The sequence below is a fragment of the Choloepus didactylus genome, chromosome 7 (assembly GCF_015220235.1).
Source record: "Choloepus didactylus isolate mChoDid1 chromosome 7, mChoDid1.pri, whole genome shotgun sequence".
NCBI classification, from domain to species: Eukaryota; Metazoa; Chordata; class Mammalia; order Pilosa; family Megalonychidae; genus Choloepus; species Choloepus didactylus.
The window spans coordinates 3,362,632-3,378,761 of NC_051313.1; the positions used below are offsets into that span (position 1 = coordinate 3,362,632).

General features: G+C 47.8%; 1 protein-coding gene across 13 annotated transcripts in view; it reads right to left on the reverse strand.

Moving 5' to 3' along the window:
• The window catches only part of UTRN (utrophin), a 473,101-nt gene that overhangs the window by 102,367 nt on the left and 354,604 nt on the right, over window positions 1-16,130 (reverse strand). For all 13 annotated transcript variants that reach the window (XM_037844841.1, XM_037844842.1, XM_037844838.1 and 10 more), the window contains one exon: window positions 10,948-11,104. In XM_037844841.1, the coding sequence (XP_037700769.1) occupies window positions 10,948-11,104 (157 nt within the window). The remainder of the gene's footprint in view (window positions 1-10,947; window positions 11,105-16,130) is intronic.

Here is a 16,130-nt window from a genome sequence, read left to right on the forward strand (position 1 = left end):
CCTACCTGCTCCCCGTCTCCTCCCGACACCCCCTCTATTCTGGCCGCCCTGCTCTCCTGGCCCTGGAGTGTGACCCACGTCCCCTCCTCGTGGCCTTCCTTTAGCGCCAACCCTGCAATGACGGCTTCTCCTCAGGAGCCGGAGGAGGGACCCAAGGGGACCCCAGGCTGCCTCCCTGGGGAACGGGAGCAGCTCGCACAAGCCGGTGAGGGGACAGAGCAGCCTGGAGAAGCTTCCAGAGCAGAGGATGACCGCTCTGCCCCTCGCAGCCCTTCACGGAGAAGGTCTTCTCAAGACAGGACACCTGCCAGCCCCTCAGCCTCGGGGAGAACCTCAGAGAAGCTGGGACCCACGCAGCCGGCCCCTCAGCCTACAGCCCACCAGGCGCCTCCCTCGCTGTGGCGCCTGCTCCCCTGTGAGCCCCCTCCCCAGCCCCCAAGGCACCTGCTCCCCTGTGAGCCCCCTCCCCAGGCCCCGCGGCACCTGCTCCCCTGTGAGCCCCCTCCCCAGGCCCCGCGGCACCTGCTCCCCTGTGAGCCCCCTCCCCAGCCCCCGCGGCACCTGCTCCCCTGTGAGCCCCCTCCCCAGCCCCCGCGGCGCCTGCTCCCCTGTGAGCCCCCTCCCCAGCCCCCGCGGCACCTGCTCCCGTGAGCCCCCTCCCCAGCCCCCAAGGCACCTGCTCCCCTGTGAGCCCCCTCCCCAGCCCCCAAGGCACCTGCTCCCCTGTGAGCCCCCTCCCCAGCTCCCGCGGCACCTGCTCCCCTGTGAGCCCCCTCCCCAGCCCCCGCGGCGCCTGCTCCCCTGTGAGCCCCCTCCCCAGCCCCCGCGGCACCTGCTCCCGTGAGCCCCCTCCCCAGCCCCCAAGGCACCTGCTCCCCTGTGAGCCCCCTCCCCAGCCCCCGCGGCGCCTGCTCCCCTGTGAGCCCCCTCCCCAGCCCCCGCGGCGCCTGCTCCCCTGTGAGCCCCCTCCCCAGCCCCCAAGGCACCTGCTCCCCTGTGAGCCCCCTCCCCAGCCCCCGCGGCGCCTCCTTCCCTCTATCCCGCCCTCCCTCCGTGCCCCTCCCCGGGCCCCCGTCTCCGGCCCCCCTGCTGCAGCTCTGCCCACAGCCTCCTGGCCCGGCCCCCAGCAGGCCCGCCCCGAGGGGCAGAGGGACGCCCGAGAGGGGCAGCCCGGAGCCCGCCTCAGCCCCCAGGACGGCCTCGCACACACAGGCCCCGGGCCCGCCCCTCACCCCTCGCACGCCACAGTAAGTTCTCCCACCCCGCTAGCTCCACACAGAGGACCGCGGGGGTGAACACGGCGAAACCGCCCCGTGCCAGGGAGCTGATTCCTCTGAAGATGCCTCTGATCGCGTCCCACCGCCACGCTCAGCTCCTCTCCGGCCTGGACGTAGCGTCCCGGCCTCTGGCTACTGCCACTTACTGAGGGAAGTTCCAGCCATTCTATCTTCAGCTTCGGATGATGGACACCAACAGTCAACCCTCCGTGAGCAGGAGCAAGTGAAGTTAATCAATTTAACTCTTCTCAGGGATACACGGCTTCATTATGAGAAAACGGAATCATGTGAATCTCCACGATTAAGCCAAACGCTTTGCTGAGCAGTAAACTTGTGTTGCAAGATTCCCGAGTCACTTTAGATTCTTAGAAGGAAAACGAATATACAAAGTTTCTTTTTGTGCACCACTTTGTTCCAGAATAAAATAGCAAAGCATTGGCCTGTGGTGGTAAAAATAGTGACCCCAGTGGCTTCCCATCCACAAATTCATATAAAAAACAAACTTCTTCAGCCCACAGTTCAAAAACGGGCGGCTCCTGCCCCTCTGGTTTGGCAGGATCTGATCAAACCCACCCAGCCAGTTAGTTCTTTCCCCCTTCTCTTTGGACAAGGAACTCAATTCAGACATTGGATGTTCTAAAACTGCTCTCTAAATCCCCACCTGACACAGGTGCTATTAGGACAAGGTTGGCAAAATAGAGGAAAGCAAATAAAAAGCCACAGGCAGGGCTGCTGGGAACTTCCCTTTTACTTTGTTGGAGGCGGGAAATTGGGGTGCTCTTTGGGGAAAGCAGGCTGGCAATGTATCAAGAGTAATTACCATGTTCATACGTGTGGAATGAGAATTACACCTTTGGGAATACATCCTAAGAAAATGATCCAAAAGATGGAGAAGGCTACAAACAACAAGGTGTTTATTATAACATTATTTATAATAAAAAAATCAATAATAACCTAGGTACTCAACACCTGGAAAAGATTTAGGTACTCTCTAGTCCAGCCCCACTGGGACCATTATGTAGCCTTGGAAAATTACTGTGATAACAGCCACATAGCAACGTGAGGAAACAGCCATGACATATGGCTAAGCAGAATAGAAAGGATAAAAACTACACGCCCTATTAAAACTGTGTGAAAGGAAAATTTGCAAAAAGAAGTAATGCAACATAGAAATGGCTGTGTAACAGTGGTGAAATTATGGCCAAGTTTTGTTTTCTTTATTTTACAAAATCCATAATGTTATTTTCATAATTAAAAATTATACTTGAAAGAAAGGAATGCCTAATAGAATCAAGCTCATTAATCACGGAACAAATGGCTATATTTAAAGAAGAGCATCTTGGAGAATTACAAATATGTTTTAGAAGCACATTTTTTAATCTCTGTAGTAATCATAAAACTTTTCCATTATCTTTTGCTTCAAAGACCTCTCTGAGGCTGGATCTGTTTGTAAAATTTACTATATGAAAACAATTACTGAACGAGAAGGTCTGTATGTTTAAGCTTTTCCTTATATTTGTTTGGAATCTTAACTCCGCCAGCTTTCAAAGGCACTGAATTTCAACTTGAGGCAGAAACTGGGAGAACCTGGCAGTGTTCAGCAGATAAGGGTAAAATAATAAACTATTTTTAAAAAGCTGCCATCATAATCAAAGATATGTAATTCATTTTCCCCTCATACAAAGATATTTCCAACTCTTGATTTGAATAATTAGGGCATAATTATTAAGATAGGAAAAAGGTAACCTCTTAACTGAACACCATACTAAAGCACAAAGTATAATTGTGTTGATTAATTTTCTTACAACTTAAATTATTCCATGTAAGTGAAATTATTTCTATTCTATCTCTTGAGAAAAGACTTGCCAATATTTCTGTCAGCTATTATCTTTACCAAAGACCCACCCAGTTAAGAGTAGAGTTATGTTCAAGATTTAATGCTTGTCAGAACATGAATGAGTGGAAACGGATCACAGAGGGGGAAAGAGAGAAAAGGGGCATTTGTCCTGAAGTCGGGTACTTAGGTGGCTATCATCTCTTATAAATAGTGTTATAACAAACACCTTCGGTTTGTGGCCTTCTGCATCTTTGGGAACAAATGTTGTTCATTCAACACTTGACAAATATTTACTGAGCTTCTAGAGGGTCAGGAAGAAACAAAGACACAGAGAAAAAAGTGCATCAGTTAGGAGACGGCAGATGCTACAGAAGGAGAGAAAGCAGAGCTGGGCAGGGTCTCCAGGGAACGCAGGGCCTGCGTGGTCTCGTGGTGGGGGGTGGGGGGCGGGGCGAGTGAGCAAACACATGCTGGGAAGGGGCTAAGCGTGAGGATTTCCAGGACCAGAACCTTCTAGGCTTCAAGGACACCGTCTGCTCTGTGATAGAGGCACAGCCAGGGGGGTCCGGTGAGGCCAACAGCAGAGGGCGGTGGAGGTGGGGGGGACGACTAGGGTGGCCACGAGAAAGGTGTGCGTGGGGGGTGGGGGGTGAGGGGTGGGGGGTGGGTGCTGGGGCGGGTCAGATCAAAGGACTCCGGCTGCGGCAGGTGCAGCGGCCGAGCTCCAGCAGGGAGGGGGTCACTGGATTACATTTGGGACCCTCCGGCCACCTGCTGAAAGTAACCGGGACAGGGACGGTGGCTCCCGACAGGGGGGCGGGGGAGGCGCGACGCCCACGTTTTGAACGTAGAACCAGTGGGATTTCCTAACGGACTGGATAGGAAAGAAAGACGGGCTGTCACCCAAGCTGGGACAGGACTCCTACCCATCCAGTGGGGGACCTGGGAGAAAGTGCTTGAGGGGCGAGCTCAGGAATTCTGACCAGGTGATGTGAAGTCTGAGATGTCAAGTAGAGAGGGCAAGGGAACAGACACAAATCCGGGGGGGGGGGGGTTGGCCACTGATGGACGATGCCACCAAGGTCAAGGGTGGAGAAGCTGATATGACACGACCTCTGGGACACCCCAATTTTGAGAGATTGGGGTGAGAAGGAGCAAAGACCAAAGGAGACTCTGAAGGAGCCTCTGGCGGGTGAGGTGCAAAGTAAATTAGGAGCGTGTGGGGTCCTCATGGCCATGCCAAGAGCCTGTGACGAGGGGGTCAGTGCGTCCTCAGGAAAAATGAGGACAGAGACTTGACCACTGGCCCAAACTCGGCCAGCAGGGATGGGCGGCCAGCTCAGCAGCTCAAGGCAACCTTGAAGAGGCTTTCCTCACTGCGACTGAGCTCCGTACTATAAGTCAGGGGCAGGTGCGTGCCGCGGCTGAGGGTCTGCGAGGGGCTCAGCACAGAGGCCCGGGACCAGCCACACTACCCACTTTGTTTCTGGGCTATCAAATGTTGGTCTTGTTTGGGGGTGCGACTGGGCCCTGCTTGGCTTTCTGCTGTGTTTTTCAAAACCTATAATTGCCAGGTGTTTGAGGTGACAGGGAATCCTGAAGCATGATCTTGGGGGGATTCTGAAGTATGACTTTGGGGGGTTCTGAAGTACGACCTTGGGGATTCTGAAGTGTGTCGTTGGGGAGGTCCTGAGGCATTACCTTGGGGGGATTCTGAAGCGTGACCTTGGGGGGTTCTGAATCATGACCTTGAGTTCTGAAGCATGACCTTGGGTTCTGAATGATGACCTTACCATATAGTTCTAACTGGAAGTCTCAGTGATCACCTAAAACACTTGGATGCACAACAAATCACCAGCACAGAGCTCTGGAGAGCAAGAACTTTAAACACGCCACCGAGGGCAGAGGCTGCGCCTTCCTGCTCTTCGTGCTTCAGCATCAACTCCAATGCTTGGCGCAGAGGAGGCACTCATCAGCTAGGGCGGACGAGTGAGTGAAGGAGTGAATGAATGAAGTGATGGCACCACCATTATCAAAAACAGTCATGAAAGGGTGTCATTAAATCCCTGACACCCATATGAAGGACTAGACTAGAGAATTATAGGGGGAATCAGAAGACTCTGAGAATATGTGAGTTCCCCTAAGTCAACCCTTAAGAATCCGGGGTGCCTGTGAGCTTGAAGCCCGGGTCCTCTTAGCAAAGTTATGTGGGGCCGTGAACGCCAAGTGAACCCAGAATAGTCATGCAAATACAAGTGTAACAGAAGGTATATTAATTTTATTCCTTTGTTTTTCAGTTATGGAGCATTCCCATATTGACAGTCTACTGTAATGAGACTCATGGTGAAGCATTTCTAATTGCCCATGAACCTCCGATCTAACGGCAGGGCTGCAGATACTGCTTGTGGGTTCAGCCCTTCCACCATAAGCTGTTTTCTTTTATTACATCAAGAAATAAATCACCTGCTTCCAGCCTATGGTCTCACGTCTTATCCTCTATAAATTCTCAAAAATAGTGTTGCTTCAACAACTTCACCCAATTCCCAGACGGCTCTGAGTTATCTTCTAAGCCATCAATAAGCGGAAATAAAAAATATAACTTATGGCATTCATATTCACAGTGCCTAAACATAATGCATTTTAAGAAAAATATAAAATGCAGGCGTGGTACAACCAAAATCAGAAATATTCTAGGAAATCCAAGTCCTGGTTTAGAGAAAACCCTTAACAGCTATTGCTTGTTGGGCCCTCACTACCCAGACAATGCTAAGTGCTTGCTGTATACCGAGGGCAGACAGAGGCCTGAGGGGCCCACGTGGGGGGCACTGCATCAGGAACTGGCTGTCTGTCCGTGCGGAGTGTGAGAGGCCTCAGGGACAGACAGTCGCCCATCCTGAGGGAGGGGCCCACCAGCTTCCACTCGCCTGGAGCACAGGCTCTGTCAGGGATGGGGCGAGGCGCTCAGACGTCCACCCCTCAGGATCTTATCTCTGGGAATAGTTAATAAATCACGTTAAATTTCTTTGCCTCCATTTTTAAAATGAGGAACAATTCCAACTGGTAATTGCTATACATCCTGAATTAGCATTGAGGGGTAGGGTCAAGTTAACTCAACTTCCCTAAACAGTACCTTGTGGTTGAAGATAAGTAACTCAGACTGCTCTGTAAGATGAGGTGAGTTAGAAACTGAGTAACAGATCCCCCCCTCTTCTATGGGGGGAATTTTAGGGACTAAAAACTTCTGTGTAATATCAGTATTGAGCCATTAGGGTTGATTTTGATTGATTCTATGTACATTTAAGACAGAAGGCAAGAGTTCCTTGAAGTTAAAAAACATTTTTTTAACTATTATGACAAGTAAGAATCTAAAGTAGCAGAAAATCAGAAAAAAATATTACTTACAGAATTCAAATAATAGACAAAACTAAAAGAAAAGAAAAAATAGTAACCTTTTCCAGTATGCTAAAAAGACATATGCAGAAAATTAATTTAAAAATTTCTTTATATTCTGTTTAAAGCTACATCCTAATGTTATCCTTGAAAAGGGTTCTAGGATTCCTTAAAGGAGAAACAGCAGCAACGTGCGTGTGACGTGGAGCATGTATGAGCTACGCCAGGCAGGACTGGGGGAGAGGCAGGGATGTCCGGGCGGGGACGCCCAGGGCCCAGGGGGCGGTGCAGTGACCAGCCCTTCTGCCTGCTCCAAACCCAGATGTGGAGCAGGGGCTGGAGGCTGCGGCGGGGGAGGCTTCCTGTAGGGACCCCCAGGCTCACAGGAGGGGGTGGTGGCCCCATCTCAGGCTCCCCTAAACCACACGGTTCCCATTTGCTGCCACTGTGACCAAGAGAATCCTAAGTGATGTCTCAGGCTCCCTCCGCTCTGTGATTGCTAATAAAGCCCTGTCCTGCTAGAAGGAATCCGGAGGCAGAGGAGGACATCACCAAGGACGTGGGGAAGCAGCTCCCCGACACACAGAGCGGCCACGTGCACGCCCAGAGAGGTTCGGGCTTGAATGAAAGATTCAGGATAAATTAGAGAACTATTTTTAGGTTCAGGACACTGGCCAGAGACTATGGATTAAACTCGCAGAAAGGGAACGGCTGGGCCCAAGACTCAGGCTAAACGCCGGGCAGCTATGTGGTGACAGGTCTGGCCACACTTGGTAAGAAAGGTCAGTGTTACAGGTGGGCACTCACTGCCTTAAACCAAAGTGCCCTAATCATATTAAAGTACTGTAATTAACAATTGGGAAATATGCCTCTTGGCCTTGGGAAAGAAAGCTGCTTTTGATGGAACATGCATAACTGAGTAAAATAATCCATTGCTCAACGGCAGTTCATTTTTTCTCAACTACTTTCATTTACCTTATTTCATTTGCTTCTCCAAAGGACCCTGTGTGGGCAGCTGCGGCTGTGCGTCATCCCCAGTTTACAGGTGGGGAGAACACAGGGGGGTTGGCCAGGCCGCTTCTCAGGGGGAAAGAGCCGGCTCCCGAATTAAAGGATTCTCCTTCCCATCCAGTGCCTTTTCTGCTATGGTGCCCCCGGGAAAAGGCTCACAGCATCTTTGCAGCAAATCATCGCCCGCACGGGAGCCGCCGGCCGCGCCCCCACCCTCTCGGCCACGTCTGGCCACGAGAGCTCTCGTTCCTCACAGAGCAAGGACTCGAGAACCCTGGAGTTCCAGCCTTACCCACGAAGTCACAGCAAACAACAAGCACCGCCTAAAAGGAAAATACGGGAAGATATCACGCTCCAAGCTTTCGGGTCTCCCCTTGAGTTTGTGCTTTCTGGACAATTCAGACAGACGTCAGAAGCCAGTGGAGAAGCTCCCTGACGCGTGGGGGCTGCCCTGGAAGGCCACGGTGTCACCAGGCCCTCCAGGGACGTGTGTCCCAAAACACATGCACACATCTCCGCGCTGACGGGGTTGGAAATAGTTACCCAGTGATACTTCTCCACAAACCCTGTGAGTTAATTTATGCAACAAATGCATGCAGAGTGCTAAGTTAGTGCAAAGTTAGCACTATATACTAAAATGTTAGGAGTTGAGGATAATTTTTGAATGTTCATTTTCTGTTCATTCTCAAAATGCACATAAAGAGAAATACAGGGTGAGTAAGAGGGCTTCAAATTTTTGCTTAAACTAAGCCAGGACAGAGTCACCTGAGAGCAAAGAAGAGGAGACAAATGCTGCTAAATCTACATGCTGCCTTGCTGATGAGTGGAGTTATGGTGACAGTAAAGAGACAAAACATTAGGTACTTTCAGTAGACACTTCATTGTACTCCTTCAAATCAAGACCGTTCCTCCACTAAGCCTTGACTGCAGTTAACAAACATACCGCCAGGACGACAACTTGGGCGTGTATCCTCAGAGTTAGATAAGCACTGGCTCATGCAACTGTTCAGCAAACACGTCTGAGTGACGCTTGGTACATTTAGAGTCAGACACCTGGTTCAGTCCTGGCCCTGACAACTGCCCGCTTGAGTCAAAGTGGTGGGTAAATTGCTCGAAGTCTATAAAGAGCAGTGTCCTTAAAAGTAAACAGCAGATGTCTGAACCAGAGGATATTTAGAAGGCAAGACGAGACAATGCAATACTTACCGACGTGCCTGGGTCATCGTAACAGCTTAAAACAGGAATTACTATGATATTAAAATATTAGCGTTATTCACCCCGAAAAAGTTTACTCTAAAATCTATTCCATGGCTTTTTTTCTGCCAGCATGCTAGCCTGCTTAATTGTCAGAGTTAAGTATGAAGCTTTTGTCCAAACATTAACTATATGTTATATGAAGAAAGCCTGTAGTCTGGGGTCCTTGAAAAATTGACAGGCAGATTGTACGACACAATAATGCATCATAATTTAGACCCTGGTGTCCACGTGGACTTGTAGAAAGCATCATTTTCAGTGGGGATATGACAAGCAGGTGGGAAACCACCCAGTCCCATACCCAGAAACTCAACGAGTGCCTTTCATGCAATCGTCTAACAGGCAACTCACGAAGCTGGAGAACTGCAGACTGTTGGATGGAAAGTTCTGTGTACCGTCTCACTGACAAGGAACGTCCACCCCAGTGGACTGGTCATGCGGGCACGCCAAGTCATGACGATTGTGATAGGATGACAGTGAGTCCAGAAAAATCCAGAACCAGGCACTAAGAAATTTCACGTTGGGCCCACGCTGACCTTGGGGGTGCCTCTGACACCACCTCCTCGTGGAGAAAGGTGGTGGCACCCTAGGTCCAGGCTGCCTGCGGCTCCCTGCCCACCCACCAAGGGACCCCCACGGCTGTGAGGCTCACAGGATAAAGGTGCCTGAAAACACCAGTTCCATGCCAGCCCCAGGCTGTGCACCCCACACCCCCAATCCTCGTCCTGGCCCCCAGCTCTCTCCGGTTGACAGTCACTTCATCACCCAGGTAGTGACCATCCCACTGCCCCACATCTCAGCTCCTTGACCTGCCCCCGTAAAGACGTTGTCCTCCTCCCACTTCTACAGCCCCCTCTCACCAAAGCATGCACACTGGATGAGACCCCCACGCCTCCCACCCACTCCCCTCCTGGAGCCCCAGACCAGCAGCCCCAACCAAGGACCCCCCTCTCCACGAGCTCGGGGTGCTTAACCCAGCAGCCACAGTCACCCGGGTCTCGCCTTGCAGAGCTGCTCACCGTTCTGCTCCATCACCAATGCCTGCACCCACGGAGAAGGGGCATGTGGACAGTTAATAGCAGGGAAAACAGGAAAAGGAGGAGGAAAGAAGCTTTTCTGAAATTGGTGATTTTAAATCTTCTATTCTTTGTTTGTTTATCATGCACCCTCCATTTCTTCCTTTTTCTTTCTTACAGCTATTTCCCTATCACAGTCTCTCTGCATGTGGAGAGAGAAATTTTACCCACATGGTAAGTTTTAATAACTTAGTCACAAAGATTCAAAATAAAATCAATTTCAGGTCTTATCATTTTGCAATGAAGCAACTCATTCCATAGATGATATCTTCCTTCAGAAAAGTGTGGGTCATTTTAAATATGGAATTAAAATTCTAATATCACATTAAACTGGGTATATTTAGAATGAGAACTTGCATGGCATGTGAAAAGTAAAAACAGAACAGGTGGCAGTGTGATGTACAGAAAATATGAAGGGATCTTGAATGAATGGAAAGTGAATACAGGAAAGAATTTAAATAATGCAAGGATCTAACAATCAAAATACTGGCATAACATTTCAGTATATCTGTTCGCTTATCAGATAAAAAGTACAAATTTGCATAGGGATAGGAATTTGAGCAGAGTCAAAAATGTAATTCAAAAAAAGGTGTAAGTTCAGAAAAATTGATTATATAAAATGATCTTAAATACTAACATTTTTATTTGCTTTAACATAATTTTATTCTATTTTTTCAGTACCGTGATTCCTTACTTTTTCACATTAACTTAATATAAACAGGACAGTTTGCAATTTTCTGTGACTTTATGACTTCTGAATTTAACCTGTAGTAATAAAAATCCCCCATTAAAATATATTAACATTTTTAAATCTTTTGGAAAGTTAGGCAAACTTTATGAGAGCTTAGAGGAAATATCAAGCTTTAGATACCTGTATGTTCAGAAAAAGTTAAGTTAAATATGAAGAGAGAAGTTAATTTGGAGGGAAAAAAATGAAAAGCATGGCAATAAAATGCCTAAACGCTGACAATTAAAAACAAGCAAATAAAAGCCTACTGTAACTGGTTCCACTTAGATACTGTTGGGAATTTTATTTCAGAGCACTCACTTCATCAAAGCCAAAGTGAAAACCATGAAGAGGCCCCCCCCGGGGTGCACTTACTTTGCAGTGGTCGTGCTGCAGCTGCAGGGCCGGCACGTCCCCCCCGATGGGCATCTGCTTCCTGAGCTCCTCGTCCTTCACGCTCAGCCACCTGACCAGCTCCTCCAGAGACGCCAGCAGCCTGCTCCACTTCTCCGCGCTGGCCTCCAGGTGCACCCTGTGCAGACAGACGGGCGACATGCAGAGGCCGGAGCTGCACTCACAAAACCCCATGCCTTCCCGCGGCCTCACGCTCCCGTGCAACCAACTCGTGCCATGACCAAGCAAGATGCTGACAACCTGTTTAAACATTCCCTATATTTAAGAAACGGTTACTCTGAGTGACCCAGAACATTCAGAGGACACATCTCCACCCCTCAGAGGCATCAGGCTTGCAAGCAGGATGGTCAGGATATAATGCAAAATTATAAAAGAAAGTCACAGTAGTTTATGTATTGAGTAGACACACATCTAAATATAAGTTTTTCTCATTTCATCTACATATATGGAGAGAAAGACAGAAAATGGAAAAGAAATTATATGCATGTAAAAAGTTTACAAAGGTAAGTATGACATGTGGTTACCAGTGAGATTGAATACTTAATTTTTATATTTTTATACTACTTGAGTATTTACCATTGGTCTCTATTGCTTTTTTTAACCAGAATAATAATAATAATAATGTTTTAGGAAAAGGAAAGACTAATTAATGTCTTGCTTCTCTTGTAACCAGATAAATTACAGAAGCAGAACACCAACTTTTACCTCAGCAAGGTGGAAAAACAAAGCACTGCTGGGACAGAAGACTATTTAGCAAAAAGTCAATTGATGTCTAGTGACAAACGTCCATTAGGATCAAAGAACAACTGGGTGAAAAATCACTGCTTGTAGGACTTTATATCCTGATTTTGGGGGAATCTCAGTTTCAATAATAATTTCTGTGTTTAGTACAGAAAAGTGCCATCATGGTTCTTAAATTATGAGCTTCATAATCCAGGAACAATGTTGAGGAAACACATTTTGATGTGGTTAACTTTAACTTTCCAATAAAAGCAAAAGCTCTTGAGAATTGGGGGATACATAAAAACACCAGCCTGCTCGTTTCTCTTGTTAGGACGCTGGAGAAAGGCCCGGGTCCAGCCTCAGCCTCCCCGTGGCTGGCTGGAAAAGATGGACCCAGCGCGTTGCCCCTGCTCGGTCCTGGATCTGCCCTGGCATGGACTGTGCTTGGGGACTTTCGTGCCAACCTGGGTGGTGGCCATTCCCTTGAGGGTCTGTGCCCTGCCAGTGTAGAGGGGCAAGACTGACGGTCCCGGGCCCTGCTGCCCGACAGTTTCCACGGGGTCGGGGCTGATGGCAGCCAACGGTGGCTCTGTGGGGCGCCCCAGGTGCGAGACGCCTCTGAGAGCCAGGACCCCAACCGCCACAGACCTTACCCCCTGAGCCACTACCTGGCGGCAGGGACAGCGTGGGCCGGCCGCCACTCTCCTTATCCGCTCACCTCCTCTTGGGCACCGGACCTGCTCGGCCTCTCTCTCAACGCTGACGGCTCAGGGATGGTTAATTCAGACAAATACCCCCAAAGCGATGCATTAGGCGCTACCCCCAGCCATTTATTTCAACCATATCGTGAGCTTTTGCTTAAAAGTTCATAAGGTTTTTGGAAGAACAGTTAAAAATCTGTTCATTTCTAATTCATAAAATAACCATAACTTGTCAACAAATATTCTTGGCTAAAAGAAAAAACAAAACAAAACTGGAGCTGTGCATATCTTTAAAATAGCGTGAGCCAGAGCTCACGGTCACACACAAAAGGCAAAGTCGTCACAGTTCCATTGCCAGCCGGAAACATAAAACCAATGGCTCAAACCCTAAATTCAATTCTCATTCAAAAACACAAGATGCAAAAATAATAAAAAGCAGTTCATAAATACAGAAAGCAGCTCACAGCGTTTTATGATTCTCAGAGGGTTGTATGATTAAAACATTTATTTTATCCTCTGGCCTTCTCTATCGAGCCACAGACCCCCGACATCACTTTACAAACCCGCATCTTAGCAAGGTCCCCACTTGGGCTGAGCTCCAGCCTTTCTGTTGATATCGATTAATTTTAGGCCAAATATGTAATTACCTTTCCCTGATAAACAATAATTTCACTTGTCACAGAGCAGAACCAATCAATTTCAATGATATTAACTGAAAACTCTCTCTGCAGTGACAAGCCATTTTTCAACAAGTCCATAAAACTGGGCTGTTGCAATTTCTTTCCAATAGTTTAAATGCAAAAGAAAATGACAGCTGGAATTCAGCGGCCCTCAATTCAACAGAGCTTGAGTGTGTCTGTGTGCAGAACACCAATGCAAACTTCCTGACAGTGTGGCCCAGGTGATTTGATCCTGCTTCTAAAATGCCTGCAGGTTAACTCTTCAATCAATAACCAAACCATGCATTGGATTCTTTTGAGATCCAGTTATACACACTTGTGCTGAAAATCCAATGCCATTAACTCTCTGAGTGCACAGAAACAATGAAACTGAGCATTTAAACTTAGGCATTAAGGTACAAGTGTCATGGAGAAATCAGGGGACTATCCATGAAGATGAGGGCTGCGCTTTCCAAGAGACTCGGAAGTGACTCTGAAATACAAACAATGACATCGATGCATGTGCCTCCCGTGCCTTTCCTTTTTTGTAATAAAAAGCAGGCTGATCCGGTGAAGGCTTGCCTGGCAAATCTGTCCTGGATATTCTCCAAGAGATGATAACCACGTGCTTAGTGGATTACTACCATCTGCCCAAATAAACATACACTTCCATGTAGCCCCAGTATTCTAGTTTCCAGTGAATTCTTTCATCTTTCATGATGAAAGCATTTTCTTGGGCAACGGGTTAAAGCTTTTGTAAGAAACCTTGAATTTGCATGTGGTATAGTTGTACTTTCTCAATTTTACTTTAAACATTTTAAAGCATAAATTTCCCCAAGACTACTGATAAACAACCAGTCATCAATCATGTTTTCAGAATCTTCACTTAAAACACATCCTTATCTAACACACCTGTGAGGACTCACGCACCTCCTCTCCTAAATTCTCAGATGCTCTAGTTCATTCAGTGGGTACTTAGCTATGTGCAAAGCAAGGGGTCCTTTCCCTAAATGTGCGGTCAACCTAAAATGATATCTACAGAATAAGCTTTAGCTCCTTGATAGAATCTAAAAACACTTAAAAATAGCACCTCATCCTTTAAAGATGGTAGAAAAGCAAGGAGGAAATTTTGTATTAATATGTTTTAAGTCACCAAGAGCCTGTAACTTTCAGGGAAAATGTTTCTGCAGACAAGTTTTCTTATAGAAATTCCTTCTCCCAGGGTAGAGATGTGAAGAAGAGAGGAAAAGTCGTGAAGGAGAGGGGCCATCTATTAAAATAAGATGCACTTTTTAGTTTATTCAATACAAACATTTACGGAACACGCTCCCTGACGCGTGTTTCAGAGACAGACACACACGGGGTCAGCAGCGCAGGGTCAGCTACAAGCAGGCGGCAGCCGCCCCGGCCGAGGGAGCGGACAAGGCTCGCCCAGGGAGCTGCGCTCTGAGGACGTCCAGCCTGAGCGGGCACTGCAGTGAGACGCCGGGCCGACCCCAGCACAAGCTCTTTCCAGTGGGCAGCACGTCGGGGGGCAGGTGCGGGCTGCGCAGACATGCGGGTGGGCATGTGAAGGCACATTTGGGTGGTGGCTCTACCAAAGGATACACAGGCCCCAAGTGAGAGCAGAGACGCAGGAGCTGTTTCCTGTGAGGACTGCTCAGAAAAAGACCACTTTGGTGTTCTAACTACAAATGTAATTTATTTCTGGTTTATGGTAAAACCCGCAGATAATATATTAGGTCATAATGAAAGCAAGTATGTAAACTGGTGCAAGAATAGCAGGAGATATTAAAAGGGAATTTCCCTGCTCCCAGAAAGGGAACGAGGTCCTGAGAGCAACAAGTCAGGCCGTCGGGCTCGGACCTGACCGCAGAAGGAACCCCGGAGCTGGGCTCCCAGAGCCCCCTTCTCACCAGCCACACTTCAAGGGCCATCGGCCGCCTGCAGCTGCTGGGCTGGACAGCGCAGGTCTAGAACGTTCTCACTGCCGAAAGCTTTATGGAAAGCACTGCACCAGAGAAGGAGAGGAGAGCCTTCCTCCGTTAGCGGAAAGGGGAGTTTTAGTAGTTTTACAACAGCCTTAGAAAAATCAACCAGCTGAGGTTAAAGGGGTGTCAATGACATGGCCAATGTGAGAACCAGATGTAAATGAAGATGTTGAAGGTTAATCTTCTCTAAGGGCTTTTAAAAAGGCGTCTTGATTATTTAAGAGACTCATAAAAGAAAGGGAAGACAGAATTTTATCTTTGAACTGTGTGTTCATTAGCTTTGACAATTCCACTGGTCTATGAAACCCTATGTTACAAGGACCTCTATTAGACATCAGTAAGCTGCTAACTGGATATTTAATTGATATAATCGGAATTAAATAAATTTAATATAAGAATCTAAGCCATGCCATTCACAGCACTGAATTTATTAGATTCCCAGTTCATATTCTTCCAGGGAGTATAAAATACCAAAGTTCCCAAGATAGTCTGTCTTCTGATGAAGCTTTCAATTGCTGGCTGTCTTCTCTCACACTGTAAGTGAACTATAACTGTACGTATTGTTTTTAGATTGCAGAGGAATAAGTGATATGTTAGATTTCAGCATTAAAAAGGTTTCATCATGATTATCCAAGCAGATTCCAAAGCCACAATTAAGACGACAGCCCAAGGTCCCGAGCCGCACACCATAAGCCTACTCCATGCCAAACGCAGGGATGCCTGTCACACACCCAGGGCAGGTCTCACGTGGGGATGCTCAAGAAATACCAGATGTTACCACAATTTTTGGCAGCCATTCTCTCTTCTAAAAATGATGATAAATTAGAGCAACTCCTCCCTGCCATGACGATACTGACTTGAGTGCAATTAAAGCACAACTTGGAATACAGAACCCACGTATACTGTATATTCCAAGTAGCAGAAGCCCATCCATCAAATGGCCTCATTTTCAGAAAAAAATAAACCTAGGTCACCTGCAGAGAAGGAGGTTTGGGAAAGATTTGGGGACCAAAGAGAACTAGAAATATTTTGAAATAGGCATGCTGGAGAATATGGGAGAAAACCATTCG